Below are 20,121 nucleotides of genomic sequence, written 5' to 3' on the forward strand. Positions count from 1 at the left end.
TCTAACACATGACTTGATGTGATAACACATTATTGGGCACATGTAAAATAATTTTACAGTGACTGTGCACAAATATCCTTTGATGTCCGCTATTCTCTCAAAGAAAAGAATATATTGAAAAATAAAACACATATATTTGATTATTACCTTTTTGACCCTGGTCAAACCCTTAAATTGTGTACACATACAACGAGAAGATCCTCTGCAGTCAAATTTATGTCCTGTTGTTAAATCTCAGCCTTTAATCACTTTTTTTGCTGACCACGGTTCATTCAAATAACAAAATTGGAAGGTCTAGATTAAACTGCTCCTCCTCCGGTGGAATTTACACAGGAGAGGATCCTCTCACATACACCTTCAATGTCACAACGCACAATTCATGTTTTTTCTAATACAATCCATACACTGCAGATTTCAACAAGATGTTGAAGGTCATGAAACAAGAGTTAAGTGGAGAGTTGAAGGAAGAATTGGATACCATGAAGGAAGAATTAAAAGAAGAGTTAAAGAAAGAGATGACGGAAGAATTGGATATCATGAAGGAAGAGTTAAAGGAAGAGTTGAAGCAAGAATTGAAAGAAGAGTTAAAGAAAGAGAAGACGGAAGAATTGGATACCATGAAGGAAGAGTTAATGGAAGAGATGAAGCGAGAATTGGAAGACATGTTATACGGTTCCGAATAAAACATGATACATGATCTGATGATGGAAAAATATCAACATAGATAAAATTGTAAGAAAAATTCTTCATAAAATTAATTAAAAATATGTTGTATCACCATATTTTAGATAAAATATGTGTTAAGGGACCAAAACTGTCGAATTTTAAAATAAGGAGACCAATTATACAAAATGGCAAAAATAAGGGAATCAAACCTGCAATTAATTCTTTCTTTTTGACACATTTGTAATAACTTGTTAAAAAATTGTTCTCGTAGAGTTTATGACCCACATAACAAATTCTCAAATCCTTTCATTATAAGTCTCAAAAATGTTTTTTTATTTTTTATCTTCACTATTCTTGGGCATTTGATGTTTTTCTTCTGCTATCTCCAATATCCATGAAATGTTAGATCCTAATAAGTTGGTTTATTTTTTAATGATTTGTCTTTTATTTTTCTCATGTTACCATGATGGATGGAAGATAATTTTCTTCTCTTTTTCGGCTAAAGATACTTTTTTTTTGAGATTCTTATGTTGTTTTGTTGAATGGTGTTTGGGTTTCAATTTTCTATTGAAAGGTGTTTTGCCGAAAAGAGGAAAGAGATGAGAATATTATTCGATATAGATAGTGCATCACAAGATTCACGTGTCTACCGAATCCAACGTTTCTTATCGATCATTTGTCCATTATGCACCAATTCATGAAATGGACGATTCTAAACGGACTAGATTTGTGTTTTATCATTTATATCATGTGTGGTTTGTGTGTTTCACGTAATACAATATATTTAAATTCTGTTAATAAATCGCTAATTTTTTTAATAAACAAAATAATAATAACCATTTGATCCCTCCACATATGTGAATCGTAGTGTGAATTGATAATCCATCACAAAATTAACCGCACAAGCGAATTTGCTTGACGTTTTAGAAACTTAACCTCAAAGTTTGGATTTAAGAGCAACATGTTCTTAATTAATGCTAGAAATAAGAGTAAAACATAGACACTCCTACATGATTTGCATGAATGACTCCCTTTAACCACTTGCGAATCACTTTCAAAAATAATGTTTGCCATATCTGCATGGCCTTCCAGAGAGCTAAAGCCTCTGCCTCAACAATTGAAAACGCACCTCTCTCCCGATATGTTCCAAGCAGTAAGAAGTTTCAAAAATAAATGTCACTAAATTATTTGGAAAAAAAAATTGACAAAGCAGTAAGAAGTTTCCAAATTCATATATGATGATGACGACCATAAAACACAAAATGAATGAAGTATTAAATTTAACATAAATGTTATTTAAATACAATTTTCTAATAAACTACAAGAAAGTTATATTTTTTTACTTTTTTTTTAATATTGTTTACATGTCTCGATATCTATACTAGTGAAGAAAATACGATTTCGTATTTTTTCCGATCTACTAGTGTTCGTATTGTTGGCGCAGCAGAAGCAAGAGTTTGGTTGGTTCAGAGGATGCAAGGTTCAGAGGTTGTGTTGCCTCTGACTCTGATGCGCTTCAGAGGATGGATTGCAGGCACAGGCACGCACACTGCAGGCAAGCTCATAGGCGAGGAAGGCTTGAGCTTGAGCACACACACAGTTTGGCAAAACTGTGTTTAACAAGATGAAAACGTTTCTTGATGATTTTGGTGAAAAACTGATTATGAAAGCTTAGAGAAAATAGAAATTTTATTCATCCACAATAGGGGCAAAAGGTTGAATTACAATTGATACACTAAGGTGTATTTATGCTTGTTACTTAAGCTACAAGTAACTACCTTTGGCCTAACTAATTCCTAACAACTTTTGGTAGTTAGACTAACCAACTAACTACCTAGGATCAAACAAAACAAACTGACTTCTAACTACTTAGCTAACTGATGAATTAGTATAATCCATCACTCCCTCTTAATTCAAAGTTGGCTAAGCACTAACAAGTCCTAACTTCTCTCTTAGAAACTCAAATCTGTCAAGTTTCACAGATTTTGTGAAACCATCTGCAAGCTGAATCTCTGTAGGACAGTACACTAACACAATGTTTCCATTCATAACTTGCTCTCTTATGAAGTGGAACCTTGTCTCAATGTGTTTGCTTCTTCCATGTGAAACTGGATTCTTTGCCAAATTGATTGCAGACTTGTTGTCAATCATAAGCTTCAAAGGCTTCTGCAGTTCACACTTTAGTTCCCTTAGCACAGAGTCAAGCCAAACCATTTGGCAAGTAGCAAAAGTGCCAGCAATATATTCAGCTTCACATGTTGATAGAGCAGTCACTGGCTGCTTCTTGGTACACCACGCAATTGAAGCACCATTGTATAGCATCACATATCCAGATGTGCTTCTTCTATCTGTTGCATCTCCTCCCCAATCTGAATCAGAATAGCTACTCAAGCTTTCACAATCATCCTTCAAACCAGTAGGAAATAGCAATCCATACCTCATTGTACCTTTTACATACCTAAAAATTCTCTTTGCTGCATTCATGTGAGATTTCTTAGGCTTATTCATGTATTTGCTGATTACACTTACAGCATAGCAGATATCTGGCCTGCTATTACACAAGTACCTCAATGATCCAATCATTTGTCTGAATAGTGTAGGATCTACTCCCTCTTCATCCTTGCATTCATCTAGTTTAGAGTTTGTGTCTGAAGGGTTTGAAATTGGCTTGCACTCAGTCATTTCAAACTTATCAAGCAGTTCACTGATGTACTTCTGTTGATGCATCACTATACCATCTCCTCTTCTCATAAATTCCATTCCTAGAAAGAATGAAAGTTCACCAAGATCAGACATTTCAAATTCACTTTTGAGCTTATCTTTCACTTTTGCAATTTCTGCAATTCTACTTCTAGTTATGAGCAAGTCATCAACATATAAGCAGATTATGACAATATCTTCATCTTTAGGGCAATGTACATATACACCAAACTCAGCAGCACACTTTTTAAACCCTATCTGAATCAGAAAGTCATCAATCCTTTTGTTCCATGCTCTAGGAGCCTGTTTCAAGCCATATAGTGCCTTATACAGCTTATACACCATTGGTTCTTTTCCTTTTATTTCAAAACCTGGAGGCTGTGACACATACACCTCCTCATCAAGAGGACCATTCAGAAATGCTGATTTCACATCCAGATGGTATAGGCTCCATTTGTTCTTACAGGCCAATGCTACAACCAACCTCACAGTCTCTATTCTAGCAACTGGTGCAAACACTTCATTGTAGTCAATTCCATGTTTCTGTAAGAATCCTCTAGCAACTAACCTTGCTTTATGCTTTGAAATTGTGCCATCAGGGTTCAATTTCACTTTGAACACCCATTTCACATCAATTTTCTTTTTCTTGTCTGGCAAGTCAACTAGCTTCCAAGTCTGATTTTTCTCAATTGACTTCAGCTCTTCTTCCATTGCCCTCTTCCACACATTACTTTTCAAAGCATCTCTGTAGTTCAATGGTTCAGAATCAGCTAGTAATGCAAAGTGAATGAGATCACCCTCATCATTCACTGCATTGTCTTGAGTAACTTCACAATCATTCAATCTAGCTGGTACACGTTTGGTTCTTTGAGTCCTTGCAATCATATGAATTCTATCATCATCATCACTTGATAAATTCATATTACCATCACTATCAGTACCTTGATTCTGAATAGTTTCAGCAGCAGGTTCACCTTCATCACCTCCATCAGATTCATCACTTGAACTTGGATAGATGAAAGTTGACTGCAATTCACTATTGTACACTGGTTCCTTCTCCCATTTCCATTTTTCTTCTTCATTCACAATTACATCTCTGCTAATGTGAACCTTCTGAGTAACTGGATTGTATAGCTTGTAGGCACCAGTTGAATGATATCCTATGAGTATCATTATTTCACTTTTATCCTCAAGTTTGGTTCTTCTAGCATCTGGTACATGTTTATAGCATAATGAGCCAAAAAACTTGAGGTGTTTCACACTTGGCTTCCTCCCACACCAAGCTTCCTCTGGCACAACTTTCGGTTTCTTAGTTGGACATTTGTTCAGAATGTAGGCTGCAGTAAGTACTGCTTCACCCCAGAACATGTGTGGCAAATTCTTCTGCTTAATCATGCTTCTTGCCATATCTAACAATGTTCTGTTTCTTCTTTCAGCTAGTCCATTGTGCTGTGGTGTGTATGGAGCAGTAACTTCATGTGTAATGCCTTGATTAGTACAGAAGTTCTCAAACTCTCTTGAGGTGTACTCTCCACCACCATCTGTTCTCAGAATCTTAATTGCTTTCTCACTTTCTTTTTCAATTAAGACTTTAAACTTCTTGAATACTTCTAAAGCTTCACTCTTTAGCTTCAAAGTGTATAACCAGATCATTCTGCTGTATTCATCAACAAATGTGATGAAATACTTGCTTCCCCCTAATGATGCAGCTTCAAATGGACCACAGATGTCACTATGAATAACTTGCAATACACCACTAGCTCTCTTAGGCATTTCAGCTACAAAAGGTTTTCTACTGTGTTTACTCTTCACACATATCTCACATATGGACTTCTTAGTCTTAAACTTAGGAAGGCCATACACCAATTCCTTAGAATTTAAATCACTGAGACTTCTATAGTTCAGGTGTCCATACCTTTTGTGCCAAAGTGCTTCAACCTCATCAATCACTGTGGTAGACATGCACATCATATCTACACTTGAGATTCTACACTTGTAGGTTCTGTTGTTTGACAAGCTGCACATCAAGATCAAGTTCTTCATTTTGTCAAACAGCTTCAGTGCATTATCCTCCATACTTACAGAGAACCCTCTTTGCACCAATTGACCTAAACTGAGCAAATTGCAATTCATACTAGGGACAAATAACACTTCAGAGATGATCACTTTACCTCCCTTCTTACTTTTGATCACTATGTTACCAATACCTTCAGCAGCAAGTTTTCTCCCATCTGCTAGTTTTATACTAGACCTTTTGCTTGCATCAAAATTGGTTAACCACTCTCTATGTGGTGTCATATGATTTGAACACCCTGAATCAAGAAACCATTCTTCATTCTTCTCACACTCATCCCCTATAGTAGCCATCATCAAGACTGACTTTACATCACTTTCTTCTGCAACATTAGCCTCTTGTTGATCTTTCTTGTACCAACACTCATCTGCAAAATGGCCAAGCTTCTCACAATTGTAGCATTTCACCTTGCTTTTATCAAAGTTCTTCTTTTTGTTTTTACCTTTGGCAAAACCTCCTCCTTTAGAGGATTCAGCTTTGTCATCAGTTTTTGAACTCTGATCTTTAAGCCACTTTGGTTTATCTTTGCCTTTCTTTTTGTAGTTCTTGCCATTATCTTCTTTCTTGTTGGTTTGAGCTTGCAAGGCTTGTTGTTCTTTCTTTTCTGAACCTCTACTGAGAACTTTAATCTCATGTGCTTCCAAAGCACTTTGTAATTCTTCAATTTTCATAGTAGCTGTATCTTTCACATACTCTATAGCTATTACCACATTATCAAAGTTTGGAGTTAAGGATCTAAGCACTTTCTCTACTACCATTTCATCAGTGACAGTCTCCCCACAATTTTGCATTTGATGAACAAGTGCAAGAAGTTTTGAGAAGAAATCACTTACTTTTTGATCCTCTTCCATCACCATAGACTCATATTGCCTCCTAAAGGCCTGTAATTTCACTTTCTTGACCTTGGTTCCACCATCATGGTAACCCTCGAGTATATCCCAAGCTTCTTTGGACTTAGTTGATTTTGAAATCTTTTCAAAATGCTGTGCATCACAATTCTGCTGGATATAGAACAAAGCCTTGCAGTCTTTTTTCTTGTTTTCTTTGTAGGTATTTCTCTGATCATTGGTTGGATTTGCTCCCAACTCATCGTATCCATTCACCACTACCTCAAGACACTCTTGTGCTCCAAATAAGGACTTCATCACTGCACTCCATCTATCCCAATTCTTTCCATCAAGAATCAGAATGTTTGTACCAAAACCTTGGGTGTTCATCTTGAATTTTCAAGAAATCAATCTACACAGCTCACTTTGTGTTTCTCCACTTGATTCCTTCACAATTCACTCTTGTTAACTGTGATTTAACCAGGCTCTTGATGCCAATTGTTGGCGCAGCAGAAGCAAGAGTTTGGTTGGTTCAGAGGATGCAAGGTTCAGAGGTTGTGTTGCCTCTGACTCTGATGCGCTTCAGAGGATGGATTGCAGGCACAGGCACGCACACTGCAGGCAAGCTCATAGGCGAGGAAGGCTTGAGCTTGAGCACACACACAGTTTGGCAAAACTGTGTTTAACAAGATGAAAACGTTTCTTGATGATTTTGGTGAAAAACTGATTATGAAAGCTTAGAGAAAATAGAAATTTTATTCATCCACAATAGGGGCAAAAGGTTGAATTACAATTGATACACTAAGGTGTATTTATGCTTGTTACTTAAGCTACAAGTAACTACCTTTGGCCTAACTAATTCCTAACAACTTTTGGTAGTTAGACTAACCAACTAACTACCTAGGATCAAACAAAACAAACTGACTTCTAACTATTTAGCTAACTGATGAATTAGTATAATCCATCACGTATAGCATATAACTCTAAATTTAAATATAGTTCGGCTCCACGTCATATTATGTGTGATGTATTTGTAAGCCACAATTCTAGGCAGAAGTTAAGGATCCAACAACCAAAAAGCAACGAACTACGTTCAAAAAATGTTAGATTAACAAATTATATTAAACTTTTAAGAAAGTCAAACTCTAGATTAAAAAATACATACATGTTTTATTATTTTTGAATATAGACTAGACTTTGTAAAACATATACTACTATTAACTTGCCACTTTCTATTCTCATTTTTTAAAAAATACAAACATGCTTGAATATTTTTATCTTATTCTTAATGAAGCTGTTTTGCATCTAAAATTTGCATCTAAAAAATTTTAACAACTACTTTAACATATATATTTTAAAAAATCCATTATAACTTGTGGTTTTAGTCACCACTTGCATTATTGTGACCAACGTGTACCTATCTACTTCAAAGTTCACAATCACTCTTTGTCATGCATATACATCGATATATTAAAAAAAAATTATTTATCATTTATTTTACTTATATATTGTTCAACCTCAATTTTTTTCTAAAAATATGAGATCACATTTGACATATAATAACATAATTCTGCAATTGACAAATTAATGGTTTATTATTGAATGGTCGTATAAAATAATTTTACAATGTTAATACATCCATTAAACTCAAAATTAATTTCCTCATGGTGGTTGCATGAAAAGGTATTTGAGACACAACTCAACTATAAATAATACCACTTATTATTATGGAATCATTGAGGAAGTACAAGAGGGAGAGATTATAAAAGGGTCATAGCTTTCTTTTGACGCAAAAAGGGTCATAGCTAGAACTAGAATCACATTTGTGGTAAGTTATATATTACTCCAAAAGGTATAAACACTATGGAGGGAATGGATAGAACAAGATCAACATGCCGTTTGGTAACTGTTACAAATGAGTTGCAAAATCGTATAACCCAAAAGCAATCAATGTACCCTCCTGGCTTTCCAAGAAAGGTAAGAGAACTCTATATATTAATCTCTTTGGTTCATTTCTCTTTTTATTATTATCATATTATGGTTTTTTCCAATATACTCCAACCAATGGAAGATCGAACCAACCAATCGTTAGTTAGTCTAGTGGTGATTGACGCTGAATTTGATAGGAAGGTCATGGTTCGATCCTCTGCAACTGCAATCGGATGGGGGTTGGAACCACTCGAGTCACTTGGATCACTTTTCAGTTGTCTAATTCTGAACATGAAAATGCGTGTTACGTAGTATCTCACATTGAACGTGATAAAATTTGAAGAAGAAAAAAATATTATGTGATAGACATTTGTTACTCCCTCCGTATTTTTAGTATCCTTAATTAGTGCTTCGGGGACACTATTTAGCATTTTCCTTAAAAAATTTGTTTATAAGCTCCATTTCGTAAATTTTGAGTTAGACAATGCTCAAATTTTAATATATTTTTTTGTTGATCAAGTTGTCTAGTGGCTAGAAATTCCACCCTTGAACAGTGGGATGACCGGATCTCGAACTCCGACCCTTGCATATATACTCAAATTTTAATATTTTAATTAATTAACCATTAGTTGTTGCATGTTGAATGATTGATCCTTGAAATAAATATACAGGTATTTGCAGAAGTTATAGGGACATATTTGTTGGTGTTTGTCGGAAGTGGGACTGCTGCTATGAATGCAATTGATGAAAACAAAGTGTCAAAATTGGGAGCATCACTTGCAAGTGGATTCATTGTTACTGTTATGATTTATGCAATTGGACACATCTCTGGTGCACACATGAATCCGGCTGTTTCCTTAGCTTTTGCCACCGTTAACCATTTTCCTTGGAAACAGGTTTGTCTCTTATACACTATACTTCCTTCAGCGCTGATATTCTTATGCAACAATGTAAAAATGTAATCTTTTGTTAGAAATAATGCAACAATTTAAAAGCGTGCCCAGAAGTATCTAAGGGGACAATTAACAATCATCGCCAAATAAATAATAGAGCAGCACTCCGAAAACGTCCCCAGTAATAGTTTAGGGAACGATTATAAGCTGTTGCGAAAACACTGCTGGCAACAGGCATAGAGCGTCGCCTTTGCAACTTTTAGGGGACGATTTTGACATGTTGCTTAAAAAAGTGTTTCCAAAGACCATATTTGTTGTAGTGATTTGATAAAAATAGAAGATAGTTGATAAGTTAACTTATAGTATTAAATAACTTATTGTGTCTGTTTTAGTCATATGAATTTATAAACTATAAGTATTAAAAAACTTATTGTGTTTGCCAGGCAAACTCGTGTTTACTTGTTTTATTACGAGTTTACCACTTGAGTTCACTCAAAGCAAATTGAAAAAAAATTGGAAGTTTATATTAAATAGATCCTCCATAATTTTTTTAAAAAAAAATTGAAAATAATTTGATGTGTTATCGAGACTTATCAAGATTAACGGTATTCAATTAAATCCCACAAACCGTTTAATTTTGATGGATCTTAATAACATATCAAATGATTTTCGATTTCTTTAAAAAGAATATGGATTATCTATACGATATAAATTTTCAATCAAACGATAAATTTTATAAAATTCGTATTCGTTATAATAGTATTGATGACTTGTGCAAGGTAAAAATATTAGCAATATACAACTATCATTTGAGAAAAATCATATTAATTGTGTGAGTCTAACAACACTTAAAGATAATGATCCTATAATTATGGCACAACTAATGGAGAATAATTAATATGATTTTTCTCAAATGACAGTTGTATTGCTAATAAAAAACTTAATTAAGTGTTTCACGAACTGGCCTATATTTAAACTTTTTCTTACAAAATAAATGTCAAGTCAATTTTAACAGAATAAACCATCAATTTGTTATTTAAACTATATAATTCTTTTGATAGAGTGTGACGCCAAACCAACCAACATGAGTTAATTTGTAATGGATGAAGTCCATATCCAACTTGTTCAGCCAAGAAATAAATTGGTATGAGTCAACTTCAAATATTACTATGGACCCGCAAAAATGTGTTTGCATTTAATTAGATGCGATTTATTTAATAAAGAAAAGGCCCTATACAAACTCCTTGCATGTGATGCAAGGTTTTGAACATGGAATCATCACAGCCAGAAATAATGCATAGTATTAAATTATTTTATATTAATAAGAAGCACAACTACTCTTCCATTCTACTCATGGGACGATTGAGTGAGTATTGAGAACTTATAAGTATGCCATGAAATGGAACTTGTAAGGTACAAGATGAGGTAAAGTTGCAGAGAATAGGCGTAAGCCGCGCTCGATGAAGAGAAAATTTGTATTAAGCAACTCAATATTTACAAGCTCTATGTTACAGTTTATATACAAGCTAATGATTATAACTAACTAGAAAAATCAGTTATAACCAACTAAAACTACTCATTACAACAAAACTAACTTATAACTAATTGATAGCTTCTGGTACAAGTAATAGTGAATTTAGCTCAATTCACTTTTTTTTTATGACTAATTGATAGTTTCTGGTACAAGTAATAGTAAATTTAGCTCAATTCACTTATTGTCAACAATTGATTTGATCAATATAATGTTTCACTCAATTGGTCGATCCCTTGAAATGATACACACTAAATAAAGAGAAAATGGTCCGACACATTATTCTTTTTTTTTTAAGTTGTATGTTGATCAACCAAATACGTCCTTGTGAATTAATTGGCTGACAGCGATACTCAAAACTAGTCAGTCTTCTTTTATCATCATAGTTGTGACATTCATTCAATTGGTCCGGTTGGTCCTTCAAATAAAATTTTCGGAATGCGTTTTTCGAAATTTTTCTTGTTCAAATTTGGAAAACACGTTTCAAAATTTTTTTCAAGGATAAAAGTAAAAATTCAGGTGGAGAAAAGAGACGCGAGGGAGAAGAGAAAAATACAAAAGTTTTTCTCATGTAACAAAAAAAAAATGATACAATAAAAAAATTTAAACCCAAATCTTTCTTTTGGACTTTTTTTGTTAGCCTACTTATTTTTTGGACTAAGTTTAGATTTGGACTCTTTATTTGTAGATCCCATTTTACATTGCAGCTCAACTCACAGGAGCAATTTCTGCTTCATATACACTTAGAGTGTTGTTAGAACCATCAAAGCAGCTAGGGGCAACATCACCTTCTGGATCAAACATTCAAGCATTAATCATAGAAACTGTCACCACCTTCACCATGGTGTTCATTTCCACGGCGGTCGCCACAGACTCAAAAGCGGTAAAAGCAAAAAATGCTTAAATATTTAATTTGTTGCACCAAATTAAAGTTAAATATGACATTATTTTAATTAAATTGTTTCTATTTGGCAGACTAGAGAGCTTGCTGGAGTAGCAGTAGGTTCATCTGTTTGCATAGCAAGCATTGTTGCTGGGTAAGATAATGTCTTGTACCCTCTCCAAGTCATAAACTAAAAAAAAGAATAGCACATACCCCTAATAAAAGACCCCTCTTAAAATAAAAAGTTGAGTTAATCTAACATTGTTGCATTTTTATTTTTGACTCACTAACATTGCAGCATTTAAAATTGTAACAAAGAAAATTTGATCTTGAAATTAATATAATTCTTAAAATTTGAAAATACAGATCACATTTTAGTGTTTTTGGGCCTTTTAATATAGGGCCCATTTGTTATATGTTATAATTCAATATTTATAAATTATTTTTAATATATTTTTGAGAAAGACATAAGCTATATATTTTGAATTATTAAATGAAAATCACTTTTTGTTTAAAAAATTATGTATAATTTTTTTTTTAAAAAAAAAACTACTTAAAACAAATTCTCATTTTTTGTTGTTTTAATTAATATGGTTTTTTAGATTAAATTTTTTTGAGAGTGTTAACAAATTCACTAGAATTTTTGTCACACATGATTATTTTTATAAAAAAGTTTTAAAAAAAATTAATAAATTTTTTAAAAAGTGATTATTTTTTGGAAGAAAAATAACTATTTCTATAGAAAAATGAAAAACCTCTTAGTCATTAGAGAAACTATTGTGATGTTGAATTTTCAATTTTACATGTCATTTAAAATTTTGGTTAATTTTAAAGGCAAAATTATTAATAATATACAATTTCAAAAATTATTTATTTATCAAAGATTTAAAAAATTAAATTTCAAATTCACTCTCTAATAATTTAGAGAAATACGTGACACGGCCTCTTGTTGTGAAAATTATTATCAAAAGAACCAAACTTGGTAATTAAATGCTAATTAATATAAGTTGTCAATATCTTGTGATCTTGTATACAGACCAATATCAGGTGGGTCAATGAACCCAGCAAGGACATTAGGTCCTGCAATTGCTACTACATCCTACAAAGGAATTTGGGTCTATATGGTTGGACCAATTACTGGTGCACTTTTAGGTGCATGGTCTTATGTTGTGATTCAGGAGACAAATCATAAACAAGATATTGCAACTTCACAAACTCCTCTTTCAATCAAGTTACACAATGATATGAGTGGGATTGAGCTATAGCTTGTGACAAGGACAAACCAAATCATCATAAGTGTGAGAATATAGTATATTTTAATTTGGTGCTTGGATGTGAGGAACATAATTTTGGAATGTGATCTTGCAAGTGCTATTTGGTATAAGATTTTTAATGGTTCTACCAAGGGACCTATTCACCTTGTTGGAAAATTGTTGCTTTTATCTTAAACACAAAAAGATGATGCAAGGATTGGTCGTTGATTTGGCACGCAACATTGTGGTCTATATAGAAAGCGCAAAATGATTTAGTTTTTTCAAGAATACATCAATGTGGCGAAAGTCTTGGACCCTTTCAAAAGTATTTCGTGACGGTGGTTCTTAGCGGAACAATCTAGTGGGTGTATATATAAATTGAGAACTTTTGTGGTTCTTTGTTTTGTGGGTGTACTACCACTTTCAAGTTGTGGGTGTGGTATTATTTGTATTTTCCCCATTATTAATCATTATAAATTTCATATTAAATGTTAAGAATTTATGTGATTTTATTGAATACTGCTAATCTTGATGAATTTTAGTAATATATTAAATCAATTTAAATTTGTGTACAATTTTATGTGAATGATCTACATGATATAAAATTGGAAAGGTGATCTCCGTCAGTTAAAGGAATATATCATATGTTGACTATGATGGAGCCTGTCGACAATTCTGACATCTTATATAAATTATTTGACATAAAAAAAAAATCGTTGTAGGTGCCACTTTTTGTTTGGAGGGGATCCCAACTAAGGATAACCTTGCTTGGCATGAAATTATTCATGTTGATTCTTTGTTATGTGTAAGGGATGTGGAAAAAGGAAATTGTTAATCACCTGTTTTTTAATTAATGTGATTTTTTTTGGAAATATGTGGTCACATGTTCTTAATTGGCTCGATATCTTTTGAGTTTTTTCTCTTCAGACTATTCTGTTCAATATAGTGGATCTATCATGTACTTTAAAAAAATGTGTTCATGTCTACATGTGATTTGATTAGCTTGTATTTGGAAGCGAATAAATTCTCATATTCTAAGGAATGAGTTAAGTTATCATTACGGTTTTCATTGTCCCAATTTTCTTCACCGGCTATTATAGGGTCATCACAAAACAGAAGAACGTGAAATAAACTGATGGATTTTTTTTTTTATTAGAATGATCTTTAAGTGGAAAGACCGTATGCATCCAAAATTTTCAACTTATAATTCAAAATAAATATAAAAAAATAGGTGAAAATAAGAAGAGTTGGACTTGGAAGTGCCGAACGTAATCTGAAACAAAAGATAACCTAAATTTTCACCTGGTTGGACTCCATCTTGTGACGCTCCTTCTCGTCGCCGGAGACGAGGACACGGTAGAAGTCACGATTCACACACTCGGCGAGGGATTCAATACTTTTTTATATGTTAGTGTACTAGGGTTTTTAGTGTATAGTGATTTTGATTGGTTGATCACAAAGCAGCTACATCAGAGCAAGGGAAGAAGCCATTTCGATCCACTCGACTAGGGACCAGAGGTGTGGTGTGTTTGGCGAAGGAGCTCGTTTTATGTGAAGGAATGTAGAATGACTCGGCGAGGTTATCTCATATAAATAGGTTTAGCAAACGAGGGTAGAATGAAAATAGAAAGTATTTTCACACGGTTGTGTATTTAAACTCTACCAGAGCCGTGAGCATAACTCAATTAATATTGACTTCACATTATATATACACATGTCGGGGTTCGAACTTAGAATTTTTCAGTTATTCACTTCAAGGGATGAATTTCTAGCTACCAGAGTACTTGGATAAAATAAATTCCTACAAGACTGATTTTGTTATTTATGTTTTTCAAAAACAAAAAAGTTAAAAATCTAACAGAAACGTTTACAAATGTTGGTAAAAAAATCAATGTAAACCATTGACTAAGAATTAAAAAATTGAGAAAATTAAGAGATTATTATTTGTAAGGTGGGTATCTCAACTAATTTAACCTACGAATTAAATATGTTAAGGTGTAAAAAGTCAAGACCTAGTAAAAAAATTCTAGCATTAACAACTAATTATTTATTTTGTCAATTTAAAAAAATACACTACCACACATAATATAAAACAATGTTATAGTGACACACTTTTTTTTACATCACCGTATTCGGCTCACTGTACCGTCTAATCTAGTTCATACGTAAGTTCTGACATTAAGTGATTACAATCTCTCTCATCGCAGTTGTTACACAAAAGTGACACGTATAAATACTATATACTATGAATAGTTGTTAGTTATAAATAATATAACACCATTGATGTAGTTCTATTCTAAGAGTTTAAGTTTTTGGGAGAATCGGTTATTTGACATAGTATTAGAGTCTTTATGACTAAGGGTCCGTTTGGCCCAGCTTTTTTTTAGAGCTTATGCAAACAGCTTATGCAATATAAATTAGGTTTTATGCAATTTTATAAGTTCACACTAGTGAAAATTGTTATTTTATAAGCTATTTTATCATAAACTACATTGACAAAGTTATAATAATATATAAAAGTTGCATAAGCTGTTTGCATAAGCTCTAAAAAAAGATCGGCCAAACGAGTCCTAAGTGGTCTAGACTCTAGAGTTCAATTCCCCTCACTATCTCATTAAAAAGTGAGGGGAGGCTGAACACTTTATAAGTGAGATGACCCATAAACCTAACACCTTAAAGTTTTTGGGTTAAAGTATGGTGTCCAATTTACTTGTGAGTCGTGAAATTGTTCTTAAGCCCAATGTGGATGATCATCCGGCTTGGTGACCCAACAGTGGTATCAGAGTCTCTATGTCTAAGTGGTTTAGAGTTCGATCCCCGCCCCCTCACTTTCTAATTAAAAAGTGGAATTTAAGCATATGATAGGTGAGCCTATGCATTATCCACGCTTCAAGCCCAAGTGGGCTCTTACGTGATGAGGCGTGTTAGAAATAATATAAAATCATTGATGTAGTTCTATCCTAACAGTTTAAGCTTTTTGAATAATCGGTTATTTGACGGGTATCGGTCCAAAATGTTGTAGTGTCATCCTATACATGATGGGTGATGTTTAAGTTTCAACATACAAACTTCAAACTGTTGAAGAATCTCACATAAAACAAAATGACAATTATAAATTTAATACATAAATAAATGATGAAATAAAGGGGGTCGGTGATACTTAACCTTATGCTCTTTATATATATTCAGATAAAGAACTTCTGAAATAGGGGCTTTTGGATTCGTATCATTTTAGAAATCAAACTGCTTTTTTTTTTTTTTTATGATGAAGAGAGCAAAAGCCGAAATCAAACTGCTTTTGCTAAAGTGCTTTCTTATAGCGTATTTTTAGCTAATGGAGCATAAAAAACACTAAAAAGGGAAAAATATACGCTAAGGTTTAAGTAGAAGCCTCACCAACATATATAAATCAAGATTCAAATTTCAGAAAGATATTTTTATATTTAATTGCCCAACACGTATGAGATTATATATATATATACCATTTAGTGATCGGAGAGAATCCAAACCCCTCATAATACAAAATGCCAAAATTGTCAATAAAAGATGTGGCAAATAGCACGTGCATTTACGTTACGTGTCTCATAATCTTTGATACATACTGCATTTTAAATGAGTGTGATATCACAATGATATTTTTTTTTTTTTTAGTTTACAATATATCGGAGATCGAATTTAGGATCTATAGCGTACTACCCAAACCACTCACAATAGACTAAACTTAGTGGCTTTACCACAATGATATTTGAGTAAACAAGATCTATAAAATTATAGAAAAATTCTCTAAAAGTTTCAATTTAAATATAGACGGATCATTTTTTAGCCCCAAAATTTAAGAAAGGGACTAAAACTAAATAATTTTAAAATGGACAAACTAAACATGTGATTGAATAAATATAGACAAAAACATATATATATATTGCATGAACTAAAATTAGAATTTGCTCATATTAAATTACCGAGACCAAAAACATTAATTTCCTTAAAAAAATTATATTTTAAAACAATTAAAAAAATATTGGTTGTTAACAAAAAAAAAAATTGCCACGATAATTGTAATGATTTTAAATTTAGTCAAAAAAAACAGTAATAATTTTAAATATTTGGTCATATCTTTTAACAAAAAAAGCGTGTTGTATTTTTATTAGAAATAATAAATACATGGATTTTATTAAAGATATTTTTTGATTGAGAAGAGAAAAATACTGCTTCTCATAAGTGTAGCTCAAATTGTAGCTACCATGAATATTATTGGAGTAGTCGGGGTTCGAACCACGGATTTCATGTTTCTCCACATTTAAATGTGTGAGTCTAATCATTAGGCTACTTGACAAAAAAAAAAAAAAAAAGAGAGAGAGAGAAAAGTACTTTCACTATTTTTGTCATTAATAAAATTTTGAGAATATAAATACAATATTGTGATATTTAGTGGATCTAATTTTTTATATATATTTTAAAATTCTTCAAAATTATAATGATTGAGAGGATCCTAACTCCTCTCTCTTGAAATTTTAATTTTCCAATCCGAATTGATCAGCTCTTTTAGTTAGTGTGTGTGTTGGGTTTACCCTTTACATGCATTTTTTCTCTTTTTTGTTCAAAAATTGTTCCTTGGAACTCGAACTTAAATTCTTTCGAATGCTTTATTTTTAGAGAAAGTTTATTAACTAATTGAGCACTATGTCTTTATTTTTAGAGAAAGTTTATTTTTAGAGAAATTTTATTATGAAAATATATATTCAGTGTTAATTTTGAAGTTTTATTTACATATACGATGATTCGGGCCATTTGAAGCTCTATTTACTTTATTTACATTGAAAAATTTGAAGCTTTATTTATATTCAAAGGGAAAATAACAAAAATACCATTGCGGAGTCATACATTTAAAATCAAAATCTTTTTTCCCACACTCTTAACCACCATCTAGATAGCATTTTAATTTTATTAACCAAATGCTCCTTAGTATGTTTTCCTGTCCAACTAAAATCAAATTGAAAACATAGCTCATATCCTTTTCCAAACAAATAAAACCCTTTAAACTGAAGAGCACTAAAAAATCTGCAGTTCCTAATGGAATAGGTAACAAAGCTATTTTACTGCCGACTGTCACTAAATCACCGCTACCCTATGTCAAACTGGTACTTGTTGTTGCACTAGAGGTTGTTATGTCAGGTGCTATGGGAAAAACATTATTGGAAAGAGTATAAGAAATTTCCAACCAATGATACACATCATACCAAATGGATCCATAATAATCAAACTCAAAAAACAAGTGATTAGCATCTTCATTTTTACCGCAACCACCAGTATACAAACATAATTCCGCATTTATAATACCAAGCCGCAATAAGATAACCTTAGTAGATAGTCAATCACTAAGCAAACGCCACACAAAGAGATAAGATTTTATGAAAACCAGCTTATTCCAAGTTAAATTATGGCAAAACACAGGATCCACTTGTATCATATGTAACAACCAATGATATACCCACTAATTGAATAATCATGATCGAAGTATCCAAATTTCACCTTTAATGATTAGACACGTTAACCTGTAAAACAACATAACCAACAAAGGACAACCAACTTGTATTGGGCGGCCTCCTTCGATCAAATGGGCCCGCCCCAGCTTAGGGTCAGGCAACCCAAATGGCTGACTCGGCCCGTAATAGAGAAAGCCTAGCTCCTAAGCTACTTGGATATAACAGGTCAATAGCCACATGGGCTAGAAAATCGGGGGATCCCAAACTCCTCCTTCTATTATGGAGGCACGTGTGCCCCCTCTCCCTATGGGTTGGACCGCCTATATATATGAGGTCGCTAGAGCCTTAGGAGATACGTTCTACTAACATACTAGACTAAAATCTAGCTCAGCATCCCCGTTAATTAGGCATTCTCATAAACAACCCTATCAAGAACACAACTCATCTTCCCAGGTAAAAACACCTCTCTGCCAACCCTAACCCCTCTCCTCCTACTCCCCAACCTAACCTACACATCTCCACCACAGTCACCTCCTTATGAACTGATAATGCAAACAATCAATCAAATCTAGACTTAGGAGAACCACCCTCGAACAATCATCATTCCAAAGCATTGTATCCCCATCCACCAGCACTCTACTGATGTTGTCATTAAACCACCTCCGAACTATCAACCCATTTCATATCAAAATTCAAAGAAAAGTAATTTGAAGACAAAAAATATAATTGATTGACATGCAAAATTTTATCGATCGATCATAGTTTGATATGCCTGAATTGTGACAGTTTAGTGATTTTGAAATTCCTCAACAAAATTCAAATAAACAACAAAACAAAATCTTCATAATCAAATTTTCATATTCTACATTCTTTAATCGAATCAACAATTTCTTAATATCATATTAATCTTCTTACTAAACTAATCACAAAAATAAAATAAAAATCTTTGAAAATTAACCAAAATACTATTTTTTATCCCAAAATAACTTTGTAGCTTTAAATTCATTATTGATTGAGAAGGGATCGAGAGATATGTAGAGACAAATGATGTGTTTATATATGATCTCAATCCCAAAGTCACATCAATAAGTCCACATATGCTGAGCATAGCAACTTCAAGCATGAGATATATATATATATAGATGAAACTCTAATAACACAATATTATCTATGGCACACCTATCTCGAAAAATATTTCCCTTTCGGAGACAACTCTCAAATACTGGTCTGTTCTCTCTCTCAAAAAATTATTTTTTCAATTAAGAAATGAGCTTTTTCAGTCTTGGGTTACATGTAGTTCATTTTTCCTTCTACTTTTGGTGTTACTTTTGATCTATTGATTTTTTTTATCATCTTGATGAAAATATATATTATAAAAGGGTTAATCTTGAATATTTATTTACATTAATATATGATATTATGCAATAAATTTGTTTCTTGAAAGGAAAGTAACAAAATACCATGTACGTATAATTAGTTATCAATATCTTAATCTTAATAAATTTTAAAATTTCAAGATTCATTTGAAACTTTTTCTTTTTTGTTCTTCTTATATTCTTGATTTAGTTGGTTAATTCATACATGCATGATGAACATGAACATGATATGTATGGAGCGGTCGGTTTTGAAACTTGTAATAGAAATTTCTATTTTTCTTGCTGAATTTAAGACGGTGTGATGATAAAGTTTTTTTAAAAAAAAAAATATGAAGTGTGATGAGAAATTTGTTTTAGAAAAATACAAATAATATAATAAAGTGTAATCAATCAAACTTTATGTGAAATCACAAATACGTATACGCTTCTTAATTTGGTAATTCTTATGTCATGAAAGTTATCCATGTGCCAACCTTGTTATAAACCAAAATAAATACTCAAAACAA

At 32.7% G+C, this 20,121-nt stretch overlaps 1 protein-coding gene across 1 annotated transcript; it reads left to right on the forward strand.

The window, feature by feature from the left end:
• The first annotated feature begins 7,781 nt into the window (after positions 1 to 7,781).
• On the forward strand, positions 7,782 to 13,273 carry LOC123892633 (aquaporin NIP2-1-like). Its single transcript, XM_045942476.1, has 5 exons — positions 7,782 to 8,244; positions 8,868 to 9,092; positions 11,309 to 11,503; positions 11,596 to 11,657; positions 12,540 to 13,273. The coding sequence occupies exons 1-5, from the start codon at positions 8,131 to 8,133 to the stop codon at positions 12,766 to 12,768; spliced, it is 825 nt and encodes a 274-aa protein (XP_045798432.1). The 5' UTR covers positions 7,782 to 8,130; the 3' UTR covers positions 12,769 to 13,273.
• The last annotated feature ends 6,848 nt before the right edge of the window (positions 13,274 to 20,121 follow it).

Source organism: Trifolium pratense, linkage group LG6 (assembly GCF_020283565.1).
Source record: "Trifolium pratense cultivar HEN17-A07 linkage group LG6, ARS_RC_1.1, whole genome shotgun sequence".
Taxonomy (NCBI): domain Eukaryota; kingdom Viridiplantae; phylum Streptophyta; class Magnoliopsida; order Fabales; family Fabaceae; genus Trifolium; species Trifolium pratense.

Excerpts from the sequence above, each read along its gene's own strand:
- LOC123892633 (XM_045942476.1), top strand. The coding sequence starts at position 8,131 with ATGGAGGGAATGGATAGAACAAGATCAACATGCCGTTTGGTAACTGTT. Across the intron at positions 8,245-8,867 it reads CTCCTGGCTTTCCAAGAAAG|GTATTTGCAGAAGTTATAGG; the intron begins GTAAGAGAACTC and ends ATAAATATACAG. Across the intron at positions 11,658-12,539 it reads ATAGCAAGCATTGTTGCTGG|ACCAATATCAGGTGGGTCAA; the intron begins GTAAGATAATGT and ends TCTTGTATACAG.